The sequence below is a fragment of the Lissotriton helveticus genome, chromosome 7 (assembly GCF_964261635.1).
Source record: "Lissotriton helveticus chromosome 7, aLisHel1.1, whole genome shotgun sequence".
Lineage (NCBI taxonomy): Eukaryota > Metazoa > Chordata > Amphibia > Caudata > Salamandridae > Lissotriton > Lissotriton helveticus.
In genome coordinates, this window is record NC_136068.1 from 1,820,543,934 (window position 1) to 1,820,570,871 (window position 26,938).

At 48.0% G+C, this 26,938-nt stretch overlaps 1 protein-coding gene and 1 long non-coding RNA gene across 2 annotated transcripts in view; one reads left to right on the forward strand and one right to left on the reverse strand.

The window, feature by feature from the left end:
• LOC144770806 (uncharacterized) overlaps positions 1–14,220 on the reverse strand; it is a 78,482-nt gene extending 64,262 nt beyond the window's left edge. The window contains exons 1-2 of the long non-coding RNA XR_013599032.1: positions 14,083–14,220; positions 7,806–7,953 (exon numbers count right to left, since the gene is read on the reverse strand). This is a non-coding gene — a long non-coding RNA (uncharacterized LOC144770806). The remainder of the gene's footprint in view (positions 1–7,805; positions 7,954–14,082) is intronic.
• Positions 14,221–14,400: 180 nt separating this feature from the next.
• The window catches only part of LOC144770805 (uncharacterized), a 63,997-nt gene continuing 51,459 nt past the window's right edge, over positions 14,401–26,938 (forward strand). Inside the window, exon 1 of the mRNA XM_078655570.1 lies at positions 14,401–14,522. Coding sequence (XP_078511696.1) covers positions 14,511–14,522 — 12 coding nt within the window. The 5' untranslated portion in view covers positions 14,401–14,510. The remainder of the gene's footprint in view (positions 14,523–26,938) is intronic.

The following is a 26,938-nucleotide window of genomic DNA, read 5'->3' on the forward strand; positions in this document are numbered from 1 at the left end:
CCCCCTCACCCTGACACACCCTGTCACCCTCACACCCCCTCACCCTCACCACCCTCACCCCCTCACCCTCACACCCCTCACTCACCCTCACACCCCTCACCTACCCTCACACACCTTCACACCCCCTCACACACCCACTCACCCTCACACACCCTTCCCCTCACCCCCTCACCCCCCTCACAACCCTCTCACCCTCACTCAGCCTCACACCCTCACCATCACACACCCTCACCCTCACACCCCCTCACTCACCCTCACACACTCACTCACCCTCACACCCCCTCACCCTCACACCCCTCACACCACTCAGTGCTACAACACATATGTGTGTGTAGGTGCAAATGCAATGTTCTTGGATTTTCGTCACAATAAAATACACTGAACATAATCTTCACAAAAGTTATTTACAAACATTTAAGCTATTGCCATTATAAATTACAATAACTTTTATTTAAGTATTAATTATTTACAAAATTAAAAGCCATTGTTATTTGTCATATCAATACATCTAAGTCACGTAAATACAACACACATTGCATTACAAATGTTATAGGTGTCACATTTGCGAAAGTTAAAACTATTGACATTGTAACTAAAAAAGCTATTAATTTTGCTATTTTCAAAACCAACACATAAATAAAAAAAGTGTCATTTACAATACCAATCGCTCAAACTTTCCTAATGCGAGACCTATTGCATTTCCAATGCTTGTTTTATTTAAATAATTATTAAGAGTTGACAAGAATAAATCCTTTTAATCAGATATAACGTAGAGGTAACTGATGCAGTATCATGTCTATTATGTCAACAAAAAAGGTTCCATCAACTCGTAGTATTGACCATATTAGCGTTCTTCCAATTGGATGAAATGACCTGAAGGGCAATGGCAATAAATAGAGCCACAAATTTACCGGTTACAATTAACCTGTCAAAATGAGAGGAGCTTCCCAAAAAATACGTTGAATTTCAATTGGAAAATTAATTGAACGTATGGTGGAAATAGCTGTACAAACTTAAAGCAGTTTTATCTTGTTCAACCCCTTGCATCGTTCAACGGAACGTAAGTCGTTTTAGCGGGACTTCCTCCAAGCAACCGACCCCCCCTCCTGCGCATACTCTGTGATGTGGTATGGCAGGTTACTTATAAATAAGGCTCCCTGTTTTCCGTTTTTACTGATTTTTACAGATAAATACGGACAGAAAACATTAATTTTGTTGTCTGTATTTATTTTTAAATGTGCATAAAAACGGAAATTGGGTTGGTTTTTGAGTAATTCTAAATACTGTCTGCCATGACTGCCAGGCCAATAGAAGTGTGGATTGATAGATAAGCGGGTTTAAAAAGAAAGGAATTTTAGTAATGAGCCTTTGACAGCAGTAGATATGCACGAGGTTGATAGTGAAATTTGCATTTTTTCATATAAAAGTACACTGTTCTTCTGCGGGTGCTCACAGCACTGAAACCTGGCAGACCTTCAAGCATGAGTGCATATTTATCAGTTAAATAAATGTGGAAATATCAGACATACCAACCCTCCTGATTTCAAGGCTAGTCTCCCGCCTCCCGATTCTGCAAGCAAAAACACGATTCCTCAGGGGTTTCAGCTGACAGGGCTTGGTATTGTAAACATGCTAATTCTTCCAGCAATAGTCAGAGTGGCGATGCTGGGGCTCTAGAAGGAGTGAAAAACCAACAAAGACTCCTTAACAAGCGAATGGTCTGTGAAGTACTCGGGCGGCTGTGTGTGTGCCCGGAAAGCTGTTTGAGCCCTGGCTGCGAGGTGGGGGGGTATGCAAGAACTACAGGCAACCTGCTAAATCAATGCACAACACTTGCATCACCCTCTCTCTGCCTACCATTGTGCTCCATGATTCTGAATGGCAAGTGTGGTATTTGGGCCCTTAGCCCTCATACTAATAAAATGTGGTGACGCCGACACCGGTATTATAGTTGGTTAACTGGCCATGAGCACGGGCGCCCAGCCCCTTTTATTTAGCAGGGTCATCTGACTGATGATGCCTGTGGTGGGTGGGTGTTCAGTGTGTGACAACATGCTGAACACTAGAACGTATCCAGCACAATACTACATCCCTCCCAAACTTTAATGAAGGTCCAAACAAAATGAAGTCCGAACCTGTGGGAGAGAATACAAAATTGCAAACCAAACATAACTCGATGCAGATTCTACATAGTCTCTGCGCTGCTGGTCCTCTGCCGGTGAGGGTATCATTGCAGCCGGGACCATTAGTTCTCCTTGGCACAATGTTCGGGTGCCCTGTGGATGTGCTCCTTTTGTACTTGCACCGTGGAAATGTGCTTTACAGTTCCTTTCTTCCGACACCGCAGTCAGTGAAAAGTGTAGATGGAATGATGGTGGATCATTGATGGGCTGCTGTCCACTGTATAATGCTGGTTGAGGTGTTTTCTCCAACTGGTGGCTGTCTCCAACAGGATCTGCAGTTGCAGGATATCCCTCTCACGGATACCCCTCTCTCGTGGGTGTCCCCTCTCACTGTACGACTCGGAGGCCCTTTGCTGCCAGGCTTCCACTGAACCGGTGGGCTGCCGCTTTGTCGCTCCAAACGCGTTGGAGGAGTCGCTACGGGCCCCTTCTCCGTGTCTGAAGCTCCACCTGAAAAGGGTGTTGTTGGCCCTTGTTCTGTCGCATTGTTACCGTTGTTCTCCCTGGATCTCCAGAGCAAGCTTCAACGGTCCATCTCTCGTTTTGGGACCCGCTGCCATCAGTGTCCCTGAAGCCTCTGCCCCTTCGATAGCCACGGTCCTGTGTCCGTTCCATTCCAGAGGTGGTGGTTACCAACGGACCGGCCTGCTCGCCTCTGTCATTCCCGGGTGACCTTCGGGTTTGCATGTAGATGTGTACTCCCAGTGGTGCTGATGCTTTCCAAGTACTGTGTTCGGATGTCCGTGCATCTTTCTACTTTCCTCATCGGGTGTTCCCCTTCTGGTGCGTGTTGTGGTGTTCCGTCACGCACCCTTCTTTGCTCTTCTCCTTTCCTCATCGGGTGTTCCCCTTCTGGTGTGTGTTGTGTTGGTCTGTCACGCACTCCTCTTTGCTCTTCTCCTTTCCTCTCTTCTTACTTCGTCGTAGCATTGTGCCACTCAGGTTTGGTCTTCTCTTCCTTCCTTCGTGACTCGGTCTGGTCTTCTATCTGGTTGGTCTTCCCTCACCAGGCGTCTAAGTGTAGCGTGCACTCTACCCAGGTCTCCCTGGTCTTGTACTCCCCTAGGACACAATCTTCACATCCATCTGTGCCTGGACCTGTCATCGGGACCTTCTCTCGCTTAATTACTTATGACTTTTAGATGATTCTGTTAGACTTCGCTTCAGTCTTTTCCTGGTCCTCTTCGTGGACACCTCCTCCGTCATTCTCTTCACAGATGTCTTCTCCATTCTTCTGGTCGGATGTCTTTGTCATATCTCTGCGTTCGCTGACTTCTTGCAGGTCAGCATCATCCTTGCTACCAAACTGGCAGGTCGGCTTCTTCCTCCTTGCGATCAAACGGGCAGGTCGGCTTCCTCCTCCTTGAGACCAACTGGGTGGTCGGCTTCTTCTCCCCTGCGACCAAACTGGGTGGTTGGCTTCTTCCTTCTTGCGACCAACTGGGTGGTCGGGTTCTTCCTCCTTGCAACCAACGGGGTGGTCAGCTTCTTTCTCCTTGCGACCAACGGGGTGGTCGGCTTCTTCCTCCTTGCGACCAACGGGGTGGTCAGTTTTTTCCTCCTTGCGACCAGCGGGGTGGTCGGCTACTTCCTCCTTGCAACCAACTGGGTGGTCGACTTCTTCCTCCTTGTGAGTCCTCATGCTTCTGGTGGTCTGCGCAATCACTTCTTCTCATCGCAATTACATTGCTTTGGCACACTTCTGGCTGCGCTCTCCTGTCCCTTCCGTGACTTGCTGCTTTGGATAGCCCCAGTTGCTCCTGTTTTGAGTTTCTGTACTTTTGGCAAGTTTGTGTGCAAATGTCTCTTTATCCACAAGGTTGAGTAGTGCCTTGGTGCCGCTCTGGCGTGGCAGCTTTATTTCACGCTTTATGCCCTTAGCAGTCCTCACTGTGTTCCTGTCCAGTGTTTCCTTTCTTTTCGCTCTCTCGTAGTGCTCTCTGTCCCTTCATCATGTTGTGCAGCCAACTGCCGGTCTCGCGTTGTTGCTGCTAGTAATTCCTTTCGGGTGGGACTTGGCTGCTTTGCATATCCAGCTGTGGCACTAGTGTCAGGCAGGTGTGAGTGTTTTTCCCCTGTTGCAGACATGTGTTACCTCCTCGCAGGACTGATTCTTCTGCACTGTGCTTTTATTTCTGGGTGCAATTTGTGGAATGGCCAAACGGTGGCAATGTCTCCTTATTTCTTAACCTGCGAGCCTCGGCAGGTTCTCAGTGCTGCGGGCCTCAATTCTCACACCTCTCATGGACGGGGCACTTTCTCCGATGGCTGCTACCCGCGTCTATTCACCAGGACCGTCCCAGGCCGTGGGGCAGCTCTCCTAACTGCAGTGAGTGCTTTTGCTTATTTCATTGCACCTCCGATGGGTGCAACAACAATCAATTGAGTGCCTGCTGCTCTCTTGCAGTCACTCTGCACACACGGTGCGCGGGAGCAGGCATCAGTGCATGCTGGGCGCTCCAATCGGCCACGGGCCGCAAGCTGTCTCCTCCTCGCTCTCCCTGACCGCAGCAGCCTCTCAGTTCACACGCTGCCGGGGAGGGTCGGCGCTGCTGCCGCACCCGGGTTTGCTCCATTCAGGGCAGTATCTGTTTCTCTTCGCAGGGAGGAGGGCTGGCTCCATTACACGTTGGCCGCTCTGACTGTCCAGCTGCCACCCGCTGTCTCGTGCTTGTTTCCCCTCTGTCCCTGCCCGCAGCAGCCTCACAGTTATCACGCTAGGTGGAGGGGATGGGGGGGGGGGGGGGGGGGGGGAGAGTTAGCGCTATTGCCGGAACACGCTGGCTCCGTTTTGGGCACACTTGCAATTGCACTCACACCTCGCAGCAGGCCTTTACTCTTCCCGGGCCGCGCAGAGGGGTGCTGGTGCCGCTCCCCTCGGCCGCAGGCCATTCGCTGTCTCCCCCTCGTTACTTGCTGCCCTGGGGTTAGAGCGGGCGATGGGGGCCTCTGGCTTTGATGTGGCAGTTGCATGTCCTCGCGGGCAGGGGAAAACGGGTACCGATTGTATTCTCTGCAGGGCGGGGAGTAGTTAGCTACTCCACTCCCCGTCCTCCCGGCCCTCTCTTGCTACGGCGGGGTGAGCTCCCGCGGACCTCCTCACATTCGGGGTCACTTCACAGGTGCTTCGCAGCCCCACGCCACCTTCCGCTTTCACTGGCTCACGTCCTGCCCGGCTGATAATCGCTTCGACGTGGGTGGGCTCCGCTGGTCTCTTCCATACCCCCGGGTCTCTTCACACGCCCGCAGACTGTCGTCACGGGGGGGGGAAACGCAGGCACTTGAGGAGCAGGGTGGGCTCCCGCTGGCCTTCTTTCATGCGGGGTCACTTCTCTTTCACCACGACCTCACGCACACTCACCGGGCTCACCGCCTGCCTGGCGGGTCGTCGCGGCCGATGCGGGTGGGCTCCAATCGGCTCGCATTTCTCCCCGGGCACGTCTCAATCCCCCGCGGGCTATCAGGTGCCTCTGCACAGGGGCGGACGTGCTTCAGGCCCATGAGGTGCGGGGTGGGCTCCCGGTCACCTCGCCTTCACCCTGGAGCCGCGCACACGCCCTGCGGGCTATGGGGCGCGTTCCACGACGGCTTCAAGGGGTGCCCTCGATACGGGCAGCTCTCTCCCCCTTTTCTCCATCTGTTGGGCTGCTGCACACACAGGCACAGCCCCCTCGTCAAGAATGTGGTATTTGGACCCTGGGCCCTCATTCTAATAACAAGCAATGCAATAGGTCTCGCATTAGGAAAGTTTGAGCTATTGGTCTTGTAAATGACCATTTTTTTATTTATGTGTTGGTTTTGAAAATAGCTAAATTAATAGCTTTGTCATTTACAATGCCAATAGTTATAACTTTCGCAAATGTGAAACCTATAGCATTTGTAATGCAACATGTTTTGTATTTACGTGACATAGATGTATTGATATTACAAATACCAATGGCTTTTAATTTTTTTAATTAATTAATACTTAAATAAAAGTGATTGTAATTTATAATGGCAATAGCTTAAACTTTTGTAAATAACTTTTGTGAAGATTATGTTCAGTGTATTTTATTGTGACGAAAATCCAAGAACAGAAGTGAAATATTAACATCTTTTTGTGACATTTGTAATAAAGCTTGAAACATTGAGAGAACATATTTGAACCAGTTGTTGTTGAATGGTTGCACAGATTGATGCTGTGATGGCGCGGAGTGATGTTGTGGTGGCGACGAGTGATGCTGTGGTGTTCAGTGATGCTGTGGTAGCGCATAGTGATGTTGTGGTGCCCCTGAGTGATGCTGTGGTGGCCGTGAGTGATGCTGTGGAGGCCGTGAGTGATGCTGTGGAGGCCCTGAGTGATGCTGTGGAGGCCCTGAGTGATGCTGTGGAGGCCCTGAGTGATGCTGTGGAGGCGCATAATGATGCTGTGGAGGCGCATAATGATGCTGTGGAGGCGCATAATGATGCTGTGGTAGCGCATAGTGATGCTGTGGTCTTCCAGAGTGATGCTGTGGTGGTGCTGAGTGATGCTGTGGTGGTGCTGAGTGATGCTGTGGTGGTGCTGAGTGATGCTGTGGTAGTGCTGAGTGATGCTGTGGTAGTGCTGAGTGGTGCTGTGGTGGTCCTGAGTGATAATGTGGTGGCGCTGAGTGATGCTGGGGTGGCGCTGAGTGATGCTGGGGTGGCGCTGAGTGATGCTGGGGTGGCGCTGAGTGATGATTGGGTGGTGCTGAGTAGTGCTGTGGTGGCACTGAGTGACGCTGGGGTGGCGCTGAGTGATGCTGGTGTGGTGCTGAGTGGTGCTGAGTGGTGCTGTGGTGGTGCTGAGTGATGCTGTGGTGGTGCTGAGTGGTGCTGTGGTGGTGCTGAGTGATGCTGTGGTGGTGCTGAGTGATAATGTGGTGATGCTGAGTGATAATGTGGTGGTGCTGAGTGATAATGTGGTGGTGCTGAGTGGTGCTGTGTTGGTGCTGAGTGATGCTGGGGTGGCGCTGAGTCATGCTGGGGTGGTGCTGAGTGATAATGTGGTGGTGCGGAGTGATAATGTGATGGTGCTGAGGGATGCTGTGGGGGTGCTGAGTGATGCCAAATAAGATCAATAGTACTGCGATGTCACTTTCTGTGATGCCACTTCTTGTGATGCAATATGCAATTAGGGGGCCTCACATCTTCCCTTTCAGCCGGGGCCTCAGAAGGCCTAGGACCGGCCCTGCCTGGGTCACTTACCGGCTCTTTCTGCATTTACTTTGCTAGGGTTGTCCCACTTCCCTCTGGTGCCTCACTCTGAGACAGCGCTTCGATGCCGTTCGGTTTTATGTGCTTTATAAATTCAATGTAACAAAGGTCCTCAAGCACAGTATGGTGAGGCATGTGAGTTCTTTATTGACGCGCATATCATCAGCGACTGCCCGGATTACGCAGATCGCCTTGGCGCAGAGTCAGTTTTGCACCAACTCTAGATCGGAGGTTTCGACAGGTACAACAATATACACTGGTCAGGCTCTGTCAATGTAGCTCCTACACTTACCAGGTCCTGCAAATGTTGGTTTCAGGACTCCACAGGCCCAGGTGCAGTCTATGTAAACCCTCCCCTGAGGCCCTCAAACCCCAGATCATCCCAACCTACACTGCAGCCCATACCTGGTGTCACAGCATCACACCCTAGGTCACAGAAAGAAGGGGGCTCCTCACCATCTCCGTCAGGGTCAGCCTTAACCGCGGCGTACATCTCGCGGATATTGTCAGGCGTCATCCATCGGCCACTCCCCAAGCGGGTGTGAGTCAAAACCTGCAATGGCAGAGAAGGCTTTGAAAATGCTGTCACCGTTGGGAGCAAAAGAGGCCAAAAAAATCAATACTGCTATTTCGTGTTCGAGTTAAAACTGAATACAATAAGGCACAAGATGCTTCAGAGCGCTCGTTACTCATACTTAAGGAATTGGGACACAGGGTCTACCAGGGTCACACAGCTTGTGAAGGCTCAATAACTTTGTGAAGAAGTCACACTGCCTCATCATGGGAGTGGAGGGGGGGTATGAAATCCTCTTGGAAATCATTCATGACTTTTTAATGGAGATTATGAAGGGGTCCCAGGTTGCAAAGCATGCAATATATTCATTTTACACTAAAAATAGTTTCATATAAACAATGTAAATCAGTCCTCCCACCGCGATGCACACACTTTGAATACTGGTGATTTCAAGAAGCTAACAGGAATGTTTTTCAGTGGTCCATTTGTTTTCAGGGTCGTGGTATCATTATTTTTGATCTAAAAAGGGAATGATACCGCACATTACCTTCAGAGCCTACTGTCAGTATGTAGGAAGTCCTGAAGTTGGCAGTTGGCGAGTCTGTGAAAACACCAGCTAGCGCTAGTCTCAACTTTAAGGGATATTCACTAGACACGTGACACTCTTTACTCTTAAATGTGTCTTAGCTCGCACTTAACACCTGTCTTCTATCTCCTATATTTTCAGGTTTTAATATTTTTTATCTAGGTTGGCCTCAATTTTGTCACCTGCATTCAGACCATGAATAAGAAGTGGCACCAGAAGGAGGAGGCAGTGAAATACGGGTATCCGTTGAATCAGCAAAAGTACAAGGTTAAAGACTGCTTTGTCTTTCACATTTCACCAGCAGGTTACACCGAGCAGGCCTGTCCCCCCCTGAATATCCCACTGGCTACAAACATTCACCTTGAATACAAATCAGAGTGCAGAAGGACATTCCTTTCGTTTATGCCCTCCTATAGGGTCAGACTGAGAAAGGCCCTGACAAGGTCTTATAAGAGGTCCAGCAAATAAAACTTTTCAAAGAAATCTGTAATAAGAGGTAAATTCCTGATAGGCCTGCCTGGCCTCTGCACCCCATTCAAGCATTCCAGTGAAGACATCACAGATGAACAATAAAAACATACATGGGATGAGTGTGTTGGGGGAGGGGGGTCCGCAAGGGAGTGAAGCCTATTATTGCAGAACTGTGGCAGGCCGCGTCACAATCTGTTAGCATGACAATGGCTGTTTCTATGGATGAGAGTCCCATAGTCACATGTTTACAGTGACTCCCCACTGAGGCGAGGGTCAGGGTCAAACTGATGCCTCGTTCATGAAGCAATCCACCCGATCAATCCAAGATCTAGCGCCAATCTGCTAAGATCTTGGGTGGGCAGCGCCTGGAAACGCCGGCTCGAATACCTCAAACCTCATGCAACAAATTGCTGGGCTTCTGCCCACCCATCCCTGCCTTCTCCCTTTCACGAAATCCTTACAATATATTTCACGACTCCTGTATTTGTTTATTGCGCTACTGTACTTCTGATTCATTTTCTCTACATAGTACGCTCGTAATACAGAAGCGCTATATGAAACAGACATGTTTACAAATCAAAATGTAATGAGTAACTAACTGGTGAGTCCAACCAGCAGTGTGCGGAGCAAGTACAAAGAAAAAAACAAACCTGCACGTTTCTCTAGCTTCTTGAATAGGAGTGTTATTGACTAAGCTCCTTGTGTGGTAAAATCAACTTCTAGGCGCTGCAAGGTAGAACGTTCAAATGATATTTTCACAGCCAATGGGCCAAGCCCACCGCCAGATGCCTGGCTGTGATATGGAACAATTGGCAGGAAGATTGATACAGAAACTTAGATTCAAGCTCGTGCAAAGCTTGGGAAATTACAAAACTGGGAGGCGGGGTTACTCTCAAACTATAATCTGAAAAGAGCGCGAGTATAAACTTCAGGGAAGAATGAGATCAGGTGTGGTAGCACTGTCCCACGCCCCCACCCTTAGGGGATGGCACAGCTCTATCCGAAGGTAGCTATTGGGAGGTAAAGTGATTTTCCGTGAAACCCATCCAGGCCGGGGCTGATCAGCGCCATCTGTACATCTGAACCAGTGATTGAATTAAAGATGGCGCCGGTCCCGCCCCCTGGATGCTGTCAAGGCCTGAGACGCAACCGGTGCGAAAACCAGCCTGTATCAATGCCGTGCCAGCACGAGATTCACGCGCTGCGAAGCTGGTGCTTCAAGGGGTGCCAAGCAGGGCTGGCACAGCAGCAACAGATCCAGGGCACTACGACCATGCCAGGGGCACCAGTGCAAGTAAGCAAAAGGTGTCCAACTGCATCCGGCTAGGTAGGAAAAGACATCCTTGTCACACTGCACCTGCTGCACTAATCCAAGCGACGCCCCCGACGGTGGGTGTGTGATGTGTGGGGGGATAGAGGCGCTAATGGCTGCAGAACCGAGCTTTGGGGACCACCCAGCTATCTGGAAGAGACTGAAGTAAAGCCAGCGATTCACAACAACTGTAATTGTGAGTGTGTATTTAGCTGCACTGAGTGAAGCCCATTAGATATAGGTGCCATTATTAATAACTGTACCTGCCAAGTGTCCTCCCCCCCCACTCAGACACTCTTTGGGCCCCTCCCCCCCCCAGCTCCACACCTCATTCAGCTGCAGCTGTCCGTCCTGGTTGTGGTCCAGCAGGTTGAAGATGTCCGCCTGGCTGATCTCGATTTTCTCCATGGCTTTCTCGTACTCGTCGGTGGGCAGGATTTGGCTTTTCTTCAGTCCCTTCAGCTGGGCTAAGTGAATCAGCAGCTTGCATTCCTCCTTGCTCAGGAAGTGCGGGATCTCTCCAGGAAACAAGTCGGCCTGAAGCGGAGAACAGCCTAAGAGACGCGGGAGGGCATGAGCGTGACGCCGTGAGCGTGCACGTTGGAGTTCCCTGCGGCTTGTGCCACTGGCGGCGCTTGCAAAGCGCGTCTTAGAAGCGCGTTCACAGACCGGTGTCTGCTCGTGCACCGGTCTGTACCACTTGGGAGGCTCAACACAACAACAATAAGGCTCGCTGGCGGCAGCGGCGAGCCCTAACAAGCATTAGGAATGCATTAGGGCTCGGGTTTGTTTTAAGTTAGAGATAATGGCATTGTAAATGGCAATGTGTTTTAGGCACTCTGCACTACCACTCTGCACTCTGCACTACCAATCTGCACTCTGCACTCTCAATCTGCACTCTGCACTACCAATCTGCACTCTGCACTACCACTCTGCACTCTGCACTACCACTCTGCACTCTGCACTACCACTCTGCACTCTGCACTACCACTCTGCACTACCACTCTGCACTCTCAATCTGCACTCTGCACTCTGCACTACCAATCTGCACTCTGCACTACCAATCTGCACCAATGTTAGAACCGGGGACTCCAATTGGCAGGGGTATGCACCCTAGTCCAAGTAGGGACCACCGCTTCCGACCTGGTAGCTTGGCGCAGAGCAGCAAAGGCGTAACTTCAGAGGCAATGTGTAAAGTATTTGTGCAACATACAACGCGATGACACAGTAAAAACACTCACAAAAGGAACACCACACCAGTTTTGTATAAGAATAAGAATTTCTTTATCTAAAAATTATTCGAGAACCAAAAGCAGGTAAATCCAGCTCCAGGCAAGATAGTGCACTCTGCACTACCACTCTGCACTACCACTCTGCACTCTGCACTACCACTCTGCATTCTGCACTACCACTCTGCACTCTGCACTACCACTCTGCATTCTGCACTACCACTCTGCACTACCACTCTGCACTCTGCACTACCACTCTGCACTCTGCACTACCACTCTGCACTCTGCACTACCACTCTGCACTACCAATCTGCACTCTGCACTACCAATCTGCACTCTGCACTACCACTCGCACTCTCAATCTGCACTCTGCACTCTCGCTCTGCACTACCACTCTGCGCTCTGCACTACCACTCTGCGCTCTGCACTACCACTCTGCGCTCTGCACTACCACTCTGCGCTCTGCACTACCACTCTGCGCTCTGCACTACCACTCTGCGCTCTGCACTACCACTCTGCGCTCTGCACTACCACTCTGCGCTCTGCACTACCACTCTGCACTCTGCACTACCAATCTGCACTCTGAACTACCAATCTGCACTCTGCACTACCACTCTGCACTACCACTCTGCACTACCACTCTGCACTACCACTCTGCACTACCACTCTGCACTCTGCACTAACACTCTGCACTCTGCACTAACACTCTGCACTAACACTCTGCACTCTGCACTACCACTCTGCACTCTCAATCTGCACTCTGCACTACCACTCTGCACTACCAATCTGCACTCTGCACTACCACTCTGCACTACCACTCTGCACTCTGCACTACCACTCTGCACTACCACTCTGCACTACCAATCTGCACTACCAATCTGCACTACCAATCTGCACTCTGCACTACCAATCTGCACTCTGCACTACCACTCGCACTCTCAATCTGCACTCTGCGCTACCACTCTGCACTCTGCACTACCACTCTGCACTCTCAATCTGCACTCTGCACTACCACTCTGCACTACCACTCTGCACTTGCACTACCACTCTGCACTACCACTCTGCACTCTGCACTACCACTCTGCACTACCACTCTGCACTCTGCACTACCACTCTGCACTACCACTCTGCACTACCACTCGCACTCTCAAACTGCACTCTCACTCTGCACTACCACTCTGCACTCTGCACTACCACTCTGCACTCTGCACTACCACTCTGCACTACCACTCTGCACTCTGCACTACCACTCTGCACTACCACTCTGCACTACCACTCTGCACTCTGCACTACCACTCTGCACTCTGCACTACCAAACTGCACTACCACTCTGCACTTTGCACTACCACTCTGCACTACCACTCTGCACTCTGCACTACCACTCTGCACTCTGCACTACCAAACTGCACTACCACTCTGCACTACCACTCTGCACTACCACTCTGCACTCGCAACCAGACACGGCGGACTCGTGGAAAATTAATGAAGTGACCTAGAGGGTGAGGATGGGATACTCCGCTACCATCGAGTTCGTAGAAGAACAAGATTACATACAAAAAACAAGCAGCACAAAAAGCATCACTTTCGCGATCGCATTGTTTAAACAAGCAGCACAGAAAGCATCACTTTTGCGATCGCAATTGTTTAAACAAGCAGCACAGAAAGAGATCACTTTCGCGATCGCAATTGTTTAAAAAAAACAGATCTGATGCATGTGATTCTCTACATTGCTGGCCGGCTGTTCATGCGCGCACACAGAGCTGAAGGGAAAAAAAACACAGCAGTGCACACGCTCCCAGCACCATCTGCCTTCAATTACCGGCACCTCGGACAGCTGGTAATTGAGGATTTATGTATTCTTCTGCGCGTGTCCGAACACTTTATGCAGGAAGTGGACATTGACAAATTCCTAAGTCCTATGGTGTGCTGCCTTACTTAAACACAGCCTTGCCTGGACCAATTACCATGCACATGGCAAAATACCACACGCAAAAACCGCGCGCTTTCTGGAATGTGGCAGCCCGGACCCCTTTCAGAATTCTTTTTTTTTTCTAATACATGAGCTCGGAAGCCCCGCCCCACTTCGTGGTGAGGTAGGCCCGAGCCCTAAAAATGAGGTGACGCCGACAGCGGTATTATAGTTGGTTAACTGGCCATGAGCATGTGCACTCAGCCCCTTATATTTAGCAGGGTCATCTGACTGATGACGCCTGTGGTGGATGGGTGTTCAGTGTGTGACAACATGCTGAACACTAGAACGTATCCAGCGCAATACTACAGTAAGAACAATTTGGGTTTCAAATGTCCGATCCTGCAGAAGCACACTTCCAAAGCCCATTCATGAGAGTAACCCGATTCAAGGCCCCATTCTCCCGATTTTTTAAAAAAAAATCTCCCACTTTGCTCTTCTGAAATGTTGGCATGTATGAAATATGCTAATTTTAGCTTACATTTTCCACAAAACTCAAAATAATTATGGGTACATACAGATAAAATTAGCACAAAATAAATATGGATAAATGCAGACGGAAATGGCAGAAATATAAATTAATTAAAACCGGGAGACCTACTTATGGAGCTGTGAGTAGGTTGTACAAAGATGGCGGCGCCACGGCGTCTCTAATCACACTTCCAATGCACCAAAGATTCTGGGAAGCCGCGACATAAAATGGGAGAGAAGCTAGTGCGCGCGCCTTGTACATTGAGGCCTCAGACTGTTACACCAAGATGGCAGGTCCTCTGCTCTGCGCATGCGCCGCCGGCTTTGGTCGTTTTGCCGTTGGTATGACCAGCAACGGCCACCGTAGCGACAGTGTTTTTCCCTCTTCTAGTTTTGCACCGCTTTCTCGGCAGCAACGAGGGAAAGAAAAGCAGCCCGCATTACGCTGCCTTCGCTGCAAGTGAGAAAAGAGCGGAGGACGTCCTGTATAACATATTCCCGTCCCACACGAGTCCCCGCCCAATCACTAGGCACCATCATGAGTACGTGACCGGCGCCATGACATCACAGGTGAGCTTGCCGGAAGCGACGTAGCGGAAACTGTCTGTTATGGGGGAGTAGTGTTTACGATGACGTCACTTGGATGGAACGTGATGTCATATGTGGGAGAAGTGATGCCGTTTGGTGTGTTATTTTGATGCTTTTCATTGTTGTGTCTCTTAGTGCTTGGAGTTGCCTCTTAGGTATTGTAGATACTTCTGACAAGTATGTTTTGCACTGCTGCCAGGGTTTCATTGTACACATGGGGTCATTTCTGTGTTCGTAGTGTGCCTATGTGTCACGTATGATTCGATGAGATCATCAGTAAGTTTTGGCTCTGAGCTCAGATAGTCGGTTTTGGCTGCAGACTGAAAATGAATAAACTACAAGTACCGGATTTCTGTGGAGAAAGGGACTAGATGGCGTACTTGAAAACCCTTGTTTTGTCCCAACCCGCTTTTATGCTCATGACCATAGCAACTTTATTGTCCGTAGTAAAAACGCCCCTGTCTTCTTTTGAATTCATTCTAGCGGACGCCTTACAGACTCAAAGAAAAGAGAAACCAGTACAAGTAAACATATTTACCGTCTAAGCGCTAGTGCACATGCTTAGCCAATGGTCTCTCTGAAATCTGGGCTGATTACATCTTTAGAGATAACTGGGTTTTGGCGAGAGGTTGAGGCATGGTCATACCTACTGTATTTGTTAATGTTAGTTTCTTATATTAGATAATACTTCGATTGGTCAATTCAGGATTTTATTTTATTTTATTTAATGTATTTTTATAAAGCGCGAACTTTACCCGAAGGTGTCAGAGCACTGTACAATAGAACCAGTGACGTTACATGAGAGAACTGTTACAGGAATAGAACAAACAAAAATAGCATGTCATAGAGTCGAAGCAACGCAGGCAGAAGGCACACAATCTCAAGCACAGCATGAGCAGACTGTACAAGCAAAGGTAAGAATAAATATGACAAATTTTACAATGACTAAAGAACTTCCTGGCGAACAAAAGCAGGCCATAGACTCCAAAACAACACAGACAAAAGGAACACAATTTCAAACGCAGCAAGCACAGGATGTAAATACAAAAATATAAACATATGTGACAAATTTACAATGACTAAAGAACTTCCTGGCGGGGTCTGAGAGGGAGGAAATTAGTTCTGAAAGTGTCTTTGGAATAAAAGAGATTTGAGGTCCGCTTTGAAGATCTGGATGGAGGTGGTGGCATGGAGCGAAGGAGGAAGCGAGTTTCAGATTCTCACCGCATTACCTAAGAACGATTGTGCCAACAATTTTTCTCTTTTGAAGTATCCTAGCCATGACATAATAGCATGTACTAGAGACCTGTAGTGAGGAATGTGCTTGCTAATGAGTATAGCAGGACCACCTCCCCCTCTTTACTTTCTCCATACACAACTGTTGGGACAGGAATATCTTTTTTGTGTTATATTAGCGTGTTCTTTGCCCTGGGTACCCAACTGCATGTATATCTTGCATCCTGACGTTTTCCTTTGACTTTTGGGCAGAGGCTTTTTCTTGACTATCAGAGGTCCAGGACTTGTCCTGTGAGCTGTCTTGGGTTTAGATCTTGGAGCAGTTTTGTAGCATACCATGGATTAGAGAATTAATATTGCCACTGGGCATGACATTGAAGTAAGGGAGTGGAGATGGTGTTGACTTTAACTATTATAATACCTTGTTGTTTAGCATGGAGCTGTTGATTTGTCGTAACACTGACATTTGATGGATTGTAAGGGTGCGGGGATAGCAGAATCTCTTGTGAAGGTTAGTACAGCTCTACACGAGACCTGCTATTTTGTCTTACCATGATTATTCTTTCATTTGGGCTGATTAAATTCAGTGCAGGGACCTTACACCTCCTTGTGCCTCTGTTACGGGTACTCAAGGATGGAGATGCCCCAGTGCTACCTGCTGTGAGAATTCCCACATTACAGAAAGACTGTTTCTGGAGAACAGCCTTGAAAGGACACTTGAAAGAAGTACTGACTCACACCAGTTCTATACTTTGAGACAGTGGTTCCACATTCCCTGTCTAGAAGTTGTGTATGCAAATGGGATTTTAATCAGCCTTTTTCGTTCCGGTTCCAAGTCTTTTATGAAGAAGGAAGGGAGTGTTTTGCAGAATACTCCGAGGACTACTGTGCAACCAGGGCTGGCGCCTGCCTGACAGCCAGTCTCCCAGAGGTGAGCGGACATCACCTGAAGTCTGGATTCTATGCTGGAGCAGCTGTGTACCTGCCCTGAAGTGCCTAGAAGCCTCCTGCCTGTTGAGAGAGGGAATAAACTTGCCAGGCGCTAGTGAAGGAAACACTGTCCTGGAAAGAGCACGATTAAGCACCTATGCGGCTGCTGTGGCACCCAGATAAAGATTGACTGTAACATGGTGATCTGGAAGGACCCTAGTGCCTGTTGATGCCCCCATACTATTTTGCCTTGCTTTCTGGCAGGGACTGTGATACTAAAAGCTCAACCAGGGCTGCAACCGTCGATTCGCTGATGGCACAGTCGGTGCAGCACCTATCGACTTATTGAAAGTCCAGGTGTCTCTATAACTTCTAAATTGCTGAAGGCCCAATTGGAGCTAAATTTGTTGAGCACCCAGATTGGATGACGGCTGCAACTGCCTATTGCAAAAGACACCTCTCTGAGACTGCATATATGGACAGTCAAGACTGGACAGGCTGTAGATCCCTTATCAATGTACTTCCCCTTTTAAGGCGGAGCGGTGCTATCCAGGACATCGTAGCCAGAACCTCGACCTCATCCTCATGTGAGATTGCTCCACAACTGCAAGAGGACAGCAGGACAGACATTCTACTAAATGTGGCTCGCTCCAGGCTCTAAAGAACTCCAACCAAAATGTGCCTGTTTTTTGAGGTTCTTTCCAATGCACAAGTGTGTAGAAAGGATTCATGAAAACTCATGTAACCAGAGAATGGGATAATATAAAAAGTCTGAGTTCATTAGGTCTCGCCTAGCTATCGCGTAAGCGATGCTATGCGAGATATTTAGTAAGGGGCTTTTGAAAGTGCTCCCGAAGTCTACAGGCAGATCGGGTACAGTGCCTGTGTGCCGGTCGCACCCACCATTTGTCAGCCTGCGTGATCACTTTCGCTGCCGCTTTGATGTTCTCAGTAAGCCGCGCGGCCACTGAGAACATCAAAGAAGCCGCGAAAGTGATCACCATTTGCCATCCGAAGATTCTGTAAGTCATAGAACCACTCGCCTCAATTATCATTATATTCTGCTCCTTCGAGGTGTGTTGCTCTTTCTCTGCACACGTGTTTCTCCCGGCACCGTAATGTGTTTTTCCCCTACTTTGTTTTCTTGCCTGTATGCTTCTCCTCCAAGCTCTACATTGCGCTCTCGCCTACATTTGCTGCCCTGTTCATAATACCTTTAGCCAATTCCCTACCCCCACGCTACTGGTTTTTTTCTGCCTTACCCATATTGCAACCTCCCTGCCCTTTGTGAGTATAACAACTATGTGTTGCTTCCAACAATTTCTTGCACAACTTTTTTGGGTTTGTTTACGATGCACATTTTTTTAATTCCCTTTTTTAGCCATGCTACACAGCATGCTGTACAACATGGCTAAAACCATTCGAAAAGCCAATAGGTCCCAAAGCCCTGACCTATTGGCTTTGCCAATGCTTGTTGCAGCCTAATGCATCCTCCATCCAAGAGTTGCACCCTAATGCATCCTCCATCCAAGATAATGTTAATTGGCAGACCCTGTAACACCCGCAGAAGAAGCACATCATTGCTTTGAAGCTTGGCCAGCATTATATAAGTAACACTCCTATAATCAGTGAGCGGCGCGGCCACTGAGAACATCAAAGCGGGCGAGAAAGTGATCACAAACAAAAAAAAAACATCCAAGTAGCTCTCTTTACTTTTTCTGGTTAAGAGTGGAGATGCAGGGCATAACAAATTAGGAGCATTGTGACATAAAAATCACGTCACAGAGAGAGCGCAATACTTATGTTTTTTTTTTTTACAAATTACTGTTTTTGACTTTCTTATTGCACATCTTTATTTCGGTCTTTGCTTTTCACTGATACAAACATCCTGTCCTGCTTTTAAAACTTCACCCATATGTGCCGATGCATTGGCGCCACATTTGCCTCTCCTAATGCTGATACTGATCTTTACGAGGAGGAAACCATTGTTTTTATTCAGCTACGGCAGTCTCCCATCTAACTACAGGTAGTACCTGTTCCAACGTTTCACACCAATGCAGACTGGATGGAGGCTACACTTGTGAGTCTTTTTGAAACAAGGTGTCAATGCATGCCAAAGCATTCCATGTTAGTTTTTAAAAAAATTCCACATTCTCGATAGTTTCTCTGCTTGCCATTTAAAAATTTTTTTTTACATTAACTTTTAGTTCTGCTTCAAATATACTATAGGGTTAAAGGAAAGCTAGACTGTTTATCAGGTGCATCGCAAGTTAGTTGAGACTGCAGCTACCGTTTCAAGTGCAAAGTATTATTTGTCCCTCCGGCAGAACATTGTGCTGTAATGCACCTCTAAACTCTCACTCATTGCATTTATGCCGACGTTACAGATACCTTTCATACTGAACATTATCTCACTCCATAAAAATGCATATAGCTCTTCCAATGCACTTCACACATTTTAGTCATAGTGCACAGACCTTTAACACTGCACCTCTGGTCTGTTCCTTATAATGCACGTAGCTTTCCTAATACACTTTTAAGTATATCCCTCACACATCTTATTGAATTTCAGGTCTATCCACACTGCACATACATCGCACATTAAATCTTCAGTGGGTATGCACTGCACACACCTCTTACACTGCAACTCATATTAATCAGAAAAACTGATACACCACACCCTCCCCCCCAAAAAAAACAATAAGCAAAGTGATTTTGAAATAACTTTATTGACCTTGCATTGATTAAACACTACTCGCAATACATCAAAGACATATATAGGCACTGCATACACCTCTCACACTGCATCTGACCTGTGTATACAGTACACAAACCTCTCCCACTCACTCTCAATGACAGACTCACTAATTCACTCTCACTGACAGACTCTCACTAACAGACTCTTTCACTCTATCACTAACTGACTCTCCCACTCTCTCTCGCTAACTGACTGACTCACTCTCACTGACTAATTCACTCTCTCACTAATTCACTCTCTCAATAACTAACTCTCCCTGATTGACTCTCACTAACTCTCTCACTGACTCTCACTAATGGAATCTCTCTCACTTACTGACTCTTTCTCACTAACTGAATGACTCTTCTTAAAACACTGACTAACTCTCGCAAAAACACTGACTCACTCACACTAACTTACTATCCCACTAACTCACCCTCTTTCACTCAGGAAATAACAAACTCACGCTCTCGCTCTCATTCACTCTCACTGACTAACTCTCACCCTCACTGACTAACTCTCTCACTCTCTAACTGACTCTCACTGACTGACTCTCTCACTCACTAACTGACTCTCTCTCACACACTATTACTGACTCTCACTCTCTCACTCTGTCAATAACTAACTGACTCTCACTCTCTCACTGACTGACTCTCTCACTCTAACTGACTAACTCTCTCACAAACTGACTCTTTCACTAACTCTCAGAAATCACCCTCACTGTTGTAAAAAGTGCCTTCACAAAGAATCATCTCAATTACTGTTGAGCCCTCACACACACAACCACAACCACACACACAACCACAACCACACACAACCACGAACAGCGGGTCAGGTGTAAACAAACCGTAAGATGGCAAGTAGACTCATGATTATCTAGGCCAGACCAGAATGACTTAAAATGTAGTTACTTGCACTTTAACTGAATGTATCATCTGTCCATGTAAGGCTTTAGTAGTTATAAAATATTTTTACAATTAAACTTTCACTTTTTGCAACTATGTTCATGGTTTGTTTTACTACGTTAAGTACAGTGAGAACATTAGGGGAACAGGTAGTACAATAGTAAGTACAGGTTTCTAAAGAAGTGCCAAGCGTCTTTTCATATTTCCAGAACATAGGTTTAGAGAGAGTGAGTACAGTGTGTGCCCGAGCTTTGTGGATTTTGTTTTTTAGGTCTCGCGACCTATCGATGCGCGCAAGCGCATCGAGCGGAGCGAGAATTCAAGTAGCCAAAATCCTCGTCAAACCAAGGGCTTTCTGCTGCGGTTTTGTTTAAGTACACGTGAATCACGTGATCAAACAAGAACGCGCATCAGCCTCCCTCCCTCATAATTGCATTTTTTTAACGGCCGCCGCACAGCACATCAAAGGGCTTCGCCCAGCGTGCGCTCTGCGGCTTCTCGGCTTCTCCTCCCCTAATTAGTCATGGCTCAGTTTCCCGGCGCACGCATTTGTTGACATTTTTTTCGCCGCTCTCCCCACTCGGCCCCCTCCCCTGCCCGCCGTGTCGCATTTCACCTCCCCTTCTCTGCCTTCCTTTCCCGGCGCACGCATTTGTTGACATTTTTTTCGCCGCTCTCCCCACTCGGCCCCCTCCCCTGCCCGCCGTGTCGCATTTCTCCTCCCCCCTCCCCTTCTCTGCCTTCCATTCCATTCCAACATACTAAAATTAAATTACACCCTATTAACACCCTTATTAGTTCCTACTGTAGGAATAGGTATAATTTCTTCAACCTACTTCCTCTTGTACTCTTTTACTACGGAGAAGGCGCCCTGCTCTTTTAATAAATGATGCCAATATTGTTCGACTTAATCGCAATACTTTGTATGCATTTTTCCGCAGACAGAACAGTTAGCCGGAATTTACTACGATCGCCTGCTCGAACATCCGAGCATCAGGGTTGTAGACAGGCAACATGGCCGCCGAAGCCAGCCACAGTCTTTTCCGACCACACGCCCATCAGCCTCTGCGGCCGGTTTGATTTCATTGGACGCCTGGGGTTGTCGGATGGAAGCGGGTTAGGTTCTCCTCCCCTAATTAGTCATGGCTCAGTTTCCCGGCGCACGCATTTGTTGAAATTTTTTTCGCCGCTCTCCCCACTCGGCCCCCTCCCCTGCCCGCCGTGTCGCATTTCCCCTCCCCCCTCCCCATCTCTGCCTTCCTTTCCCGGCGCACGCATTTGTTGACATTTTTTTCGCCGCTCTCCCCACTCGGCCCCCTCCCCTGCCCGCCGTGTCGCATTTCTCCTCCCCCTCCCCTTCTCTGCCTTCCATTCCGTCTTGTTTTAATTTATGTAACTTCGTCCACACTAATTTTTACTATTATTTATAAGTATTTAGTTTTGCAGCACAATATCATTGGTGCAACAAGGATATTGTGCTGCAAAACTAAATACTTATAAGGTCCCACAAGCGAGACCTATTGGCAATGCCAATGCTTGTTTTCTCTGCAACCTTGACAGCAGAAATTCTTTGTGAGTACACTACCCCTCTAATCTTCTACCACTCTTCTACAGCTCAACTCTTCTACCACCCTTCCACACCTCTACCACCCCTCTAACACTCTATTACACCTCTTCTACCTCTCAACCCCTCTTCTACCACTCTACCCCTCTTCTACCACTCTACCCCTCTTCTAACCCTTTACTAACCCTCTTCTTCCACTCTTCTACTTTTATCCTCTTATACCACCCCTCTACCATTCTACTAACCCTCTACTACACCCTTCTACCCTTCTTCTACACCGCTTCAACACCTCTTCTACCTGCCTCTCTACAGCTTTTCTACACCAAATGAACCCTTTTCTACACCTCTACTACCTTTCTACCCTGCTACCCCTCTACAGTCCACTATACCCCTCTTCTAACACATTCCTACACCTATACTACCCCTCACCACCTCTTCTACCACTATAACCCCCTTCTACACCTCTATCCCTCTTCTATCATTCTTCTACCCCTATACTACCCGCCTACTATTCTACCACTCTTTTACAGTTCAACTCTTCTACCACCATTCCACACCTCTACCACCCCTCTAACGCTCTATTACACCTCTACTACCCCTCTACCCCTCTTCTACCTCTCTACTCCTCTTCTACCCCTCCACTTAATCTCTCCGTACCTAACAAAACATTTGCTGTGTAATAGGTTGCGCATTTACGCACATTTAATCAATTGACATTATCAATACCAATGCCTTTTATTTATGTTTTAAAAACAAAATCATAAATAAATAAAAATTCATTTGCAATGCCAATAGCTCAAACGTAGTAATTGCGAGACCTATTGCATTGCAAATGCTTGTTTTTGAACTGTGGTTAATTAAGCTCCACCTGAGCTTGATTCACACTACTTCTGACTGTCAAGGAGAACCCAGAATCTGGGGGCGCACCTGCAAGAGAACAAACAGTGAAGGAACTCGTTGGGTGTAGCACCGACATCAAATAGTGCTTAGGATCACTCACTTGTATATGGTTACTTTAATGTGTAGTATGTATTACAATTGTGTGACTAAAGTACTTTCTCGCACACAAAAATAAGCACTGGGCTGAATTTGATTTATATATTTGTGAAGTGCAAGCAAATACCAGGATGCGTCATGGCGCTATGTGACCAGGTTATTGAGCAGCTTACCGATGATATTAGCTGACAAGCCAAGAAGCTACATCTTACAAGCAAACGAAAATCTATTGGCTAAAGAACCAGGTGTTTAAAGCTTTTCAGAACAAAAGCGAGGGTGGAGCTGTTTTCAATCCTAAAGGGAGAGTGTTTGTTACGTGCAGTGCAAATAACAAAACTCCTGCCTCCGCAAGAGGAAAGCTTGTGGGAGGGGACAGCCACATTATTGGCTGAGCTTGAAGGAAGAGTTCTGCTAGGCACATACCATCTGAGGGTTTCCCTAAGATATGCTGGACTTGAGCCATGAAGAGCCTTGTATGCGATGCACAGGGCCTTAAAAATATTACGCTTCCTTACAGGTAACCAATGTAAATTAGGTAAACAAAGCAAACGGAGGTGCACCACTTTTACAATATTAATTCCAAATATATCCACAGAGTTCCAGAGGTAGTTAAACATCTCTTTATTGTTGCATTTTCAATGTGACTCAAAAAATCAGGCTGGTACATCATTAAAAACCTGTGCTCTACAAGCAACCTCAAAACTCACAAACCATTTCAAAATATCTTGGTCTTCCAAATACATGCAAAAGCTCTTTGGGAACCGTGATAATAATCCTATATAGCTGGAGGTGGAATTGCTTTTTCCCCCAGATATAGGCATCTCTGTTGCCATCCTGAACATCTCCTTCTCTACAGCTATAATCTCTCTATCAAAGTATCTGTCTTTCTACTTTCCTGCTCCAGGTCTGGAAAAATCATAAAACTATTAACAGACCTGCAGGTCTAGTGACTTGAATAATTCACTCAACCTAACTGTAATATACTTGACCCGTAAGTGTGTCTCAAATTTTGTGATCCTAGATAAATACTTTATTTTTCAGAGCCGCCTTTTTCTTCATTATCAAATGTGAAAACAACTTAAAATATGCAAATTCAGCATTTACGCTGAACAAAAAAAGACTGTTTGTTTGATATAATAGACTCAACTTTTGCTCCATGTACAAATAGAATCTAGCCCACATATAGGGTACACATGACCCCTGACTTGCCTCTTCGGTCACTAATAACATTGTCATCAGGGCAGGGGCAGGAATGTTTCTTAGTTCACGTTTGAAAACTCATCTATAATAAACATATTACTAAAGTATTATGTGATAGCATACTGTCATTTACAAACAACACATTTTCTATTGAAAGGGCTACAAACTTTCCTACTAATGTGCAGTTTTACAGATAAAACTATACAGCGTATAGACCATAATCAATGGAAATTGGGTTTCAGCAAAAATATTTATCCTAGGATGCTTGATTCCGGTCCAGGGAGGACCTGGCTTGGCAGTTCGGGCTGGACTGTTCCCATGAGGCACAGGGTCAAGACTGATTTGCATATAGCTGGGTCTGAACTGACGTGGTGAAGTGAGATAAAGAATGATGATGGATTCAACCCAGATCTGTGATTGGGGGGCAGTGTCTGAAAAGTTTCAGCGCTCCGTCCATCGACTCCTTGTGAGGTCTTGGCTAGTAACGCGCGAAGCGCGTTCTCGCCAGAGAATTATAGTTGTCGTGTCAGCCCATAACGAGCTGGAATGTGTAGACAAGACCTGGCCGCGCGCATCGCGTTGTCCCATAGGATAACGTTGCGCGCGTGAACTTCTGCAGTTTTTAGCGTTTCAGAAATAATGGGATCGCGTTGCGCGCCTCAGGACGTGTTCACGTGACCGAGGTCGGAATGCAGGGGGAGTCTGCAGAGCGGCGGGCGGCGCAGATAAGCGGGCAGGCACTGATGAGCACAAACCTTATTGAAAGAAAGTGTTGCGACGAGGGGAGACAAGAGCTGGCCGCGCGGCCAGCATTCCCTATGGCGGCGTCGGATTCCGACGCGCGCTTTCGGATCGGGTCGCGCGCGTGAGCTTCTACCATAGACGGCTCACGTTACGTCGCGCGGCCCAATCCGAAGGCGTGTGTCGGAATCTGCTTTTGCAGTCCCGCCCCTTCTCGCCGGACCGGCACTCGCCCTGCACGTCTTGTTGTTACTGCTAACATTCAAAAGAAAAAAATGCAAGAAGCGAGCAACTTCCATCCACTGCGCCAGCAATATTATTTGTATGTCAAGGGTGCATCTCTCTTGTCAGGCAGATTGATGGTACTTTCTAGAACATCCCACTTACACAGGTTGAACTAAATAGTAAAGACTGCAGCAAACAGGTATGTAACTGGAGACAGACGCTGCTGCGTAGTGCGGTTGTGCGAGGAAATCCTGTCCTACACTCTTGTTGTCGAGCTTTCCTCCCCTCCTCCTGCCCACTTAGAAGACCGTCTTCTAGTGCCAGTGTCTCGCCCTGAGTTTGGATTTCAAGCAGTCAGACACTTACGGCGTCACCTCCCTCTGCTCCGGCCAACAGCTCCTTCTCCTTGTCTGAGGGTCACGAGGCGCTCACGGACCTCAGCAAGCTGCCTGACTAGGAGAGCTGCACAGGAGTTCTGTTTTTCGCTTCCATCCTCGCTGCACCGGTGCTCTTCGTGGGGACCTTCATTTCATGCCCTCCTCGGATCCCTTCCCTGTCTGCTCCTCTCTAAGCCCTCCACTGTGGCCTGCGGCCATGCCTTCGTCTTCCCGCGATGATCTGTGTATTCTTTTTTAAGTATGATTCTTCTGATTCCGTAATTTAATTAGAAAGATATTTCGTTCACTGGCTGTAGCTCTAGTTTAAATTTACATGGGTTATTTCAATTTCCACTCAACTCCCTGCATTACAACGTGGCCTTCAAAATGCATGCGAAAAATTAATGAGAAATTTGATTCAACAAATTGCCCCTTGAAATTGCTTTAAATGAGTCCCGCAACGCAGGGGGATCGCGAAGTGCTAATTTCACAGACCTACGTTATCAACACGGACTGATTCAGAGAGATGTAATTTGAACGAGTGCAGGCAGAATGAGTCCAGCTCTGCGCGCCCAAAGTATCGCCGCCAGGAGAAACTCTACACTTCCATCTCCAATTATGTGCTCCAGCCCACTACATCGCCAGCCACATGCACCTCAGAGCCCAGGCTCACGCTCACCATCACACTCGCACTCAAGGTCCCGAGCACCAATTACGTTACACAAGCACACATTCATTTTTGTTAGGCACAGTGAGTTTAAGTGATTTGCCCAGCATCACAGGAAGCTAGAGGAAGCCGAGACTCGAACCAGGTCCCCAGCGCCAAAATCGGCAGCTCTGGCCGTTAGGCAACATCAGGTGTGCTTTGCAGTGTCACACAACCACACCCCAGCTGTCCCATAGCCAGGGTACTGTATCACAGTCGCTTACAGTCCACACTGCAGCTGCACACTGCACAGTCACACAGCTAGGGCTCTATATCCTGGGCCGCACTGTTCCTCTGCGTAGTAGAGGCTCGTACTGTCCTGAGGCCTGGCACAGTAACCCAGCATCAGCACAGCAGCTGCACAGTCACAGTGCCACAGCGCTACACTCCCGCCCTGCCCTTCCGCACGGCTGCACGGCTTACTGGCCTACGACCCGCCTAACCACACGACCCGCCCAACCACATGACAGCTGCACCGTGCAGGGTCACAGAGACAAGGCGCTGTGCCCCACACCGCTGCCAATCTGAAGTGGAGAGGGCACACGGTGGTATGTGGTGGCATCGCAACCAAAGGACAGACTATTTAGAGCCTGTTTGTTTATGGCTAGAGTTGGTGTGCACGGGTGGCATTGAAGTGACAGCAGGTGATCACTGAGGGCACTAGAAACACTCAGCTGTACCGCTCTCTCTTCCCACATCCCATGATGCCCCCTCCGGCCATCAGGGGCGTGCCAGGGGAATGATTCTCCAAGGCGCAGCCTGACTTGTGAAGAATGGAAGG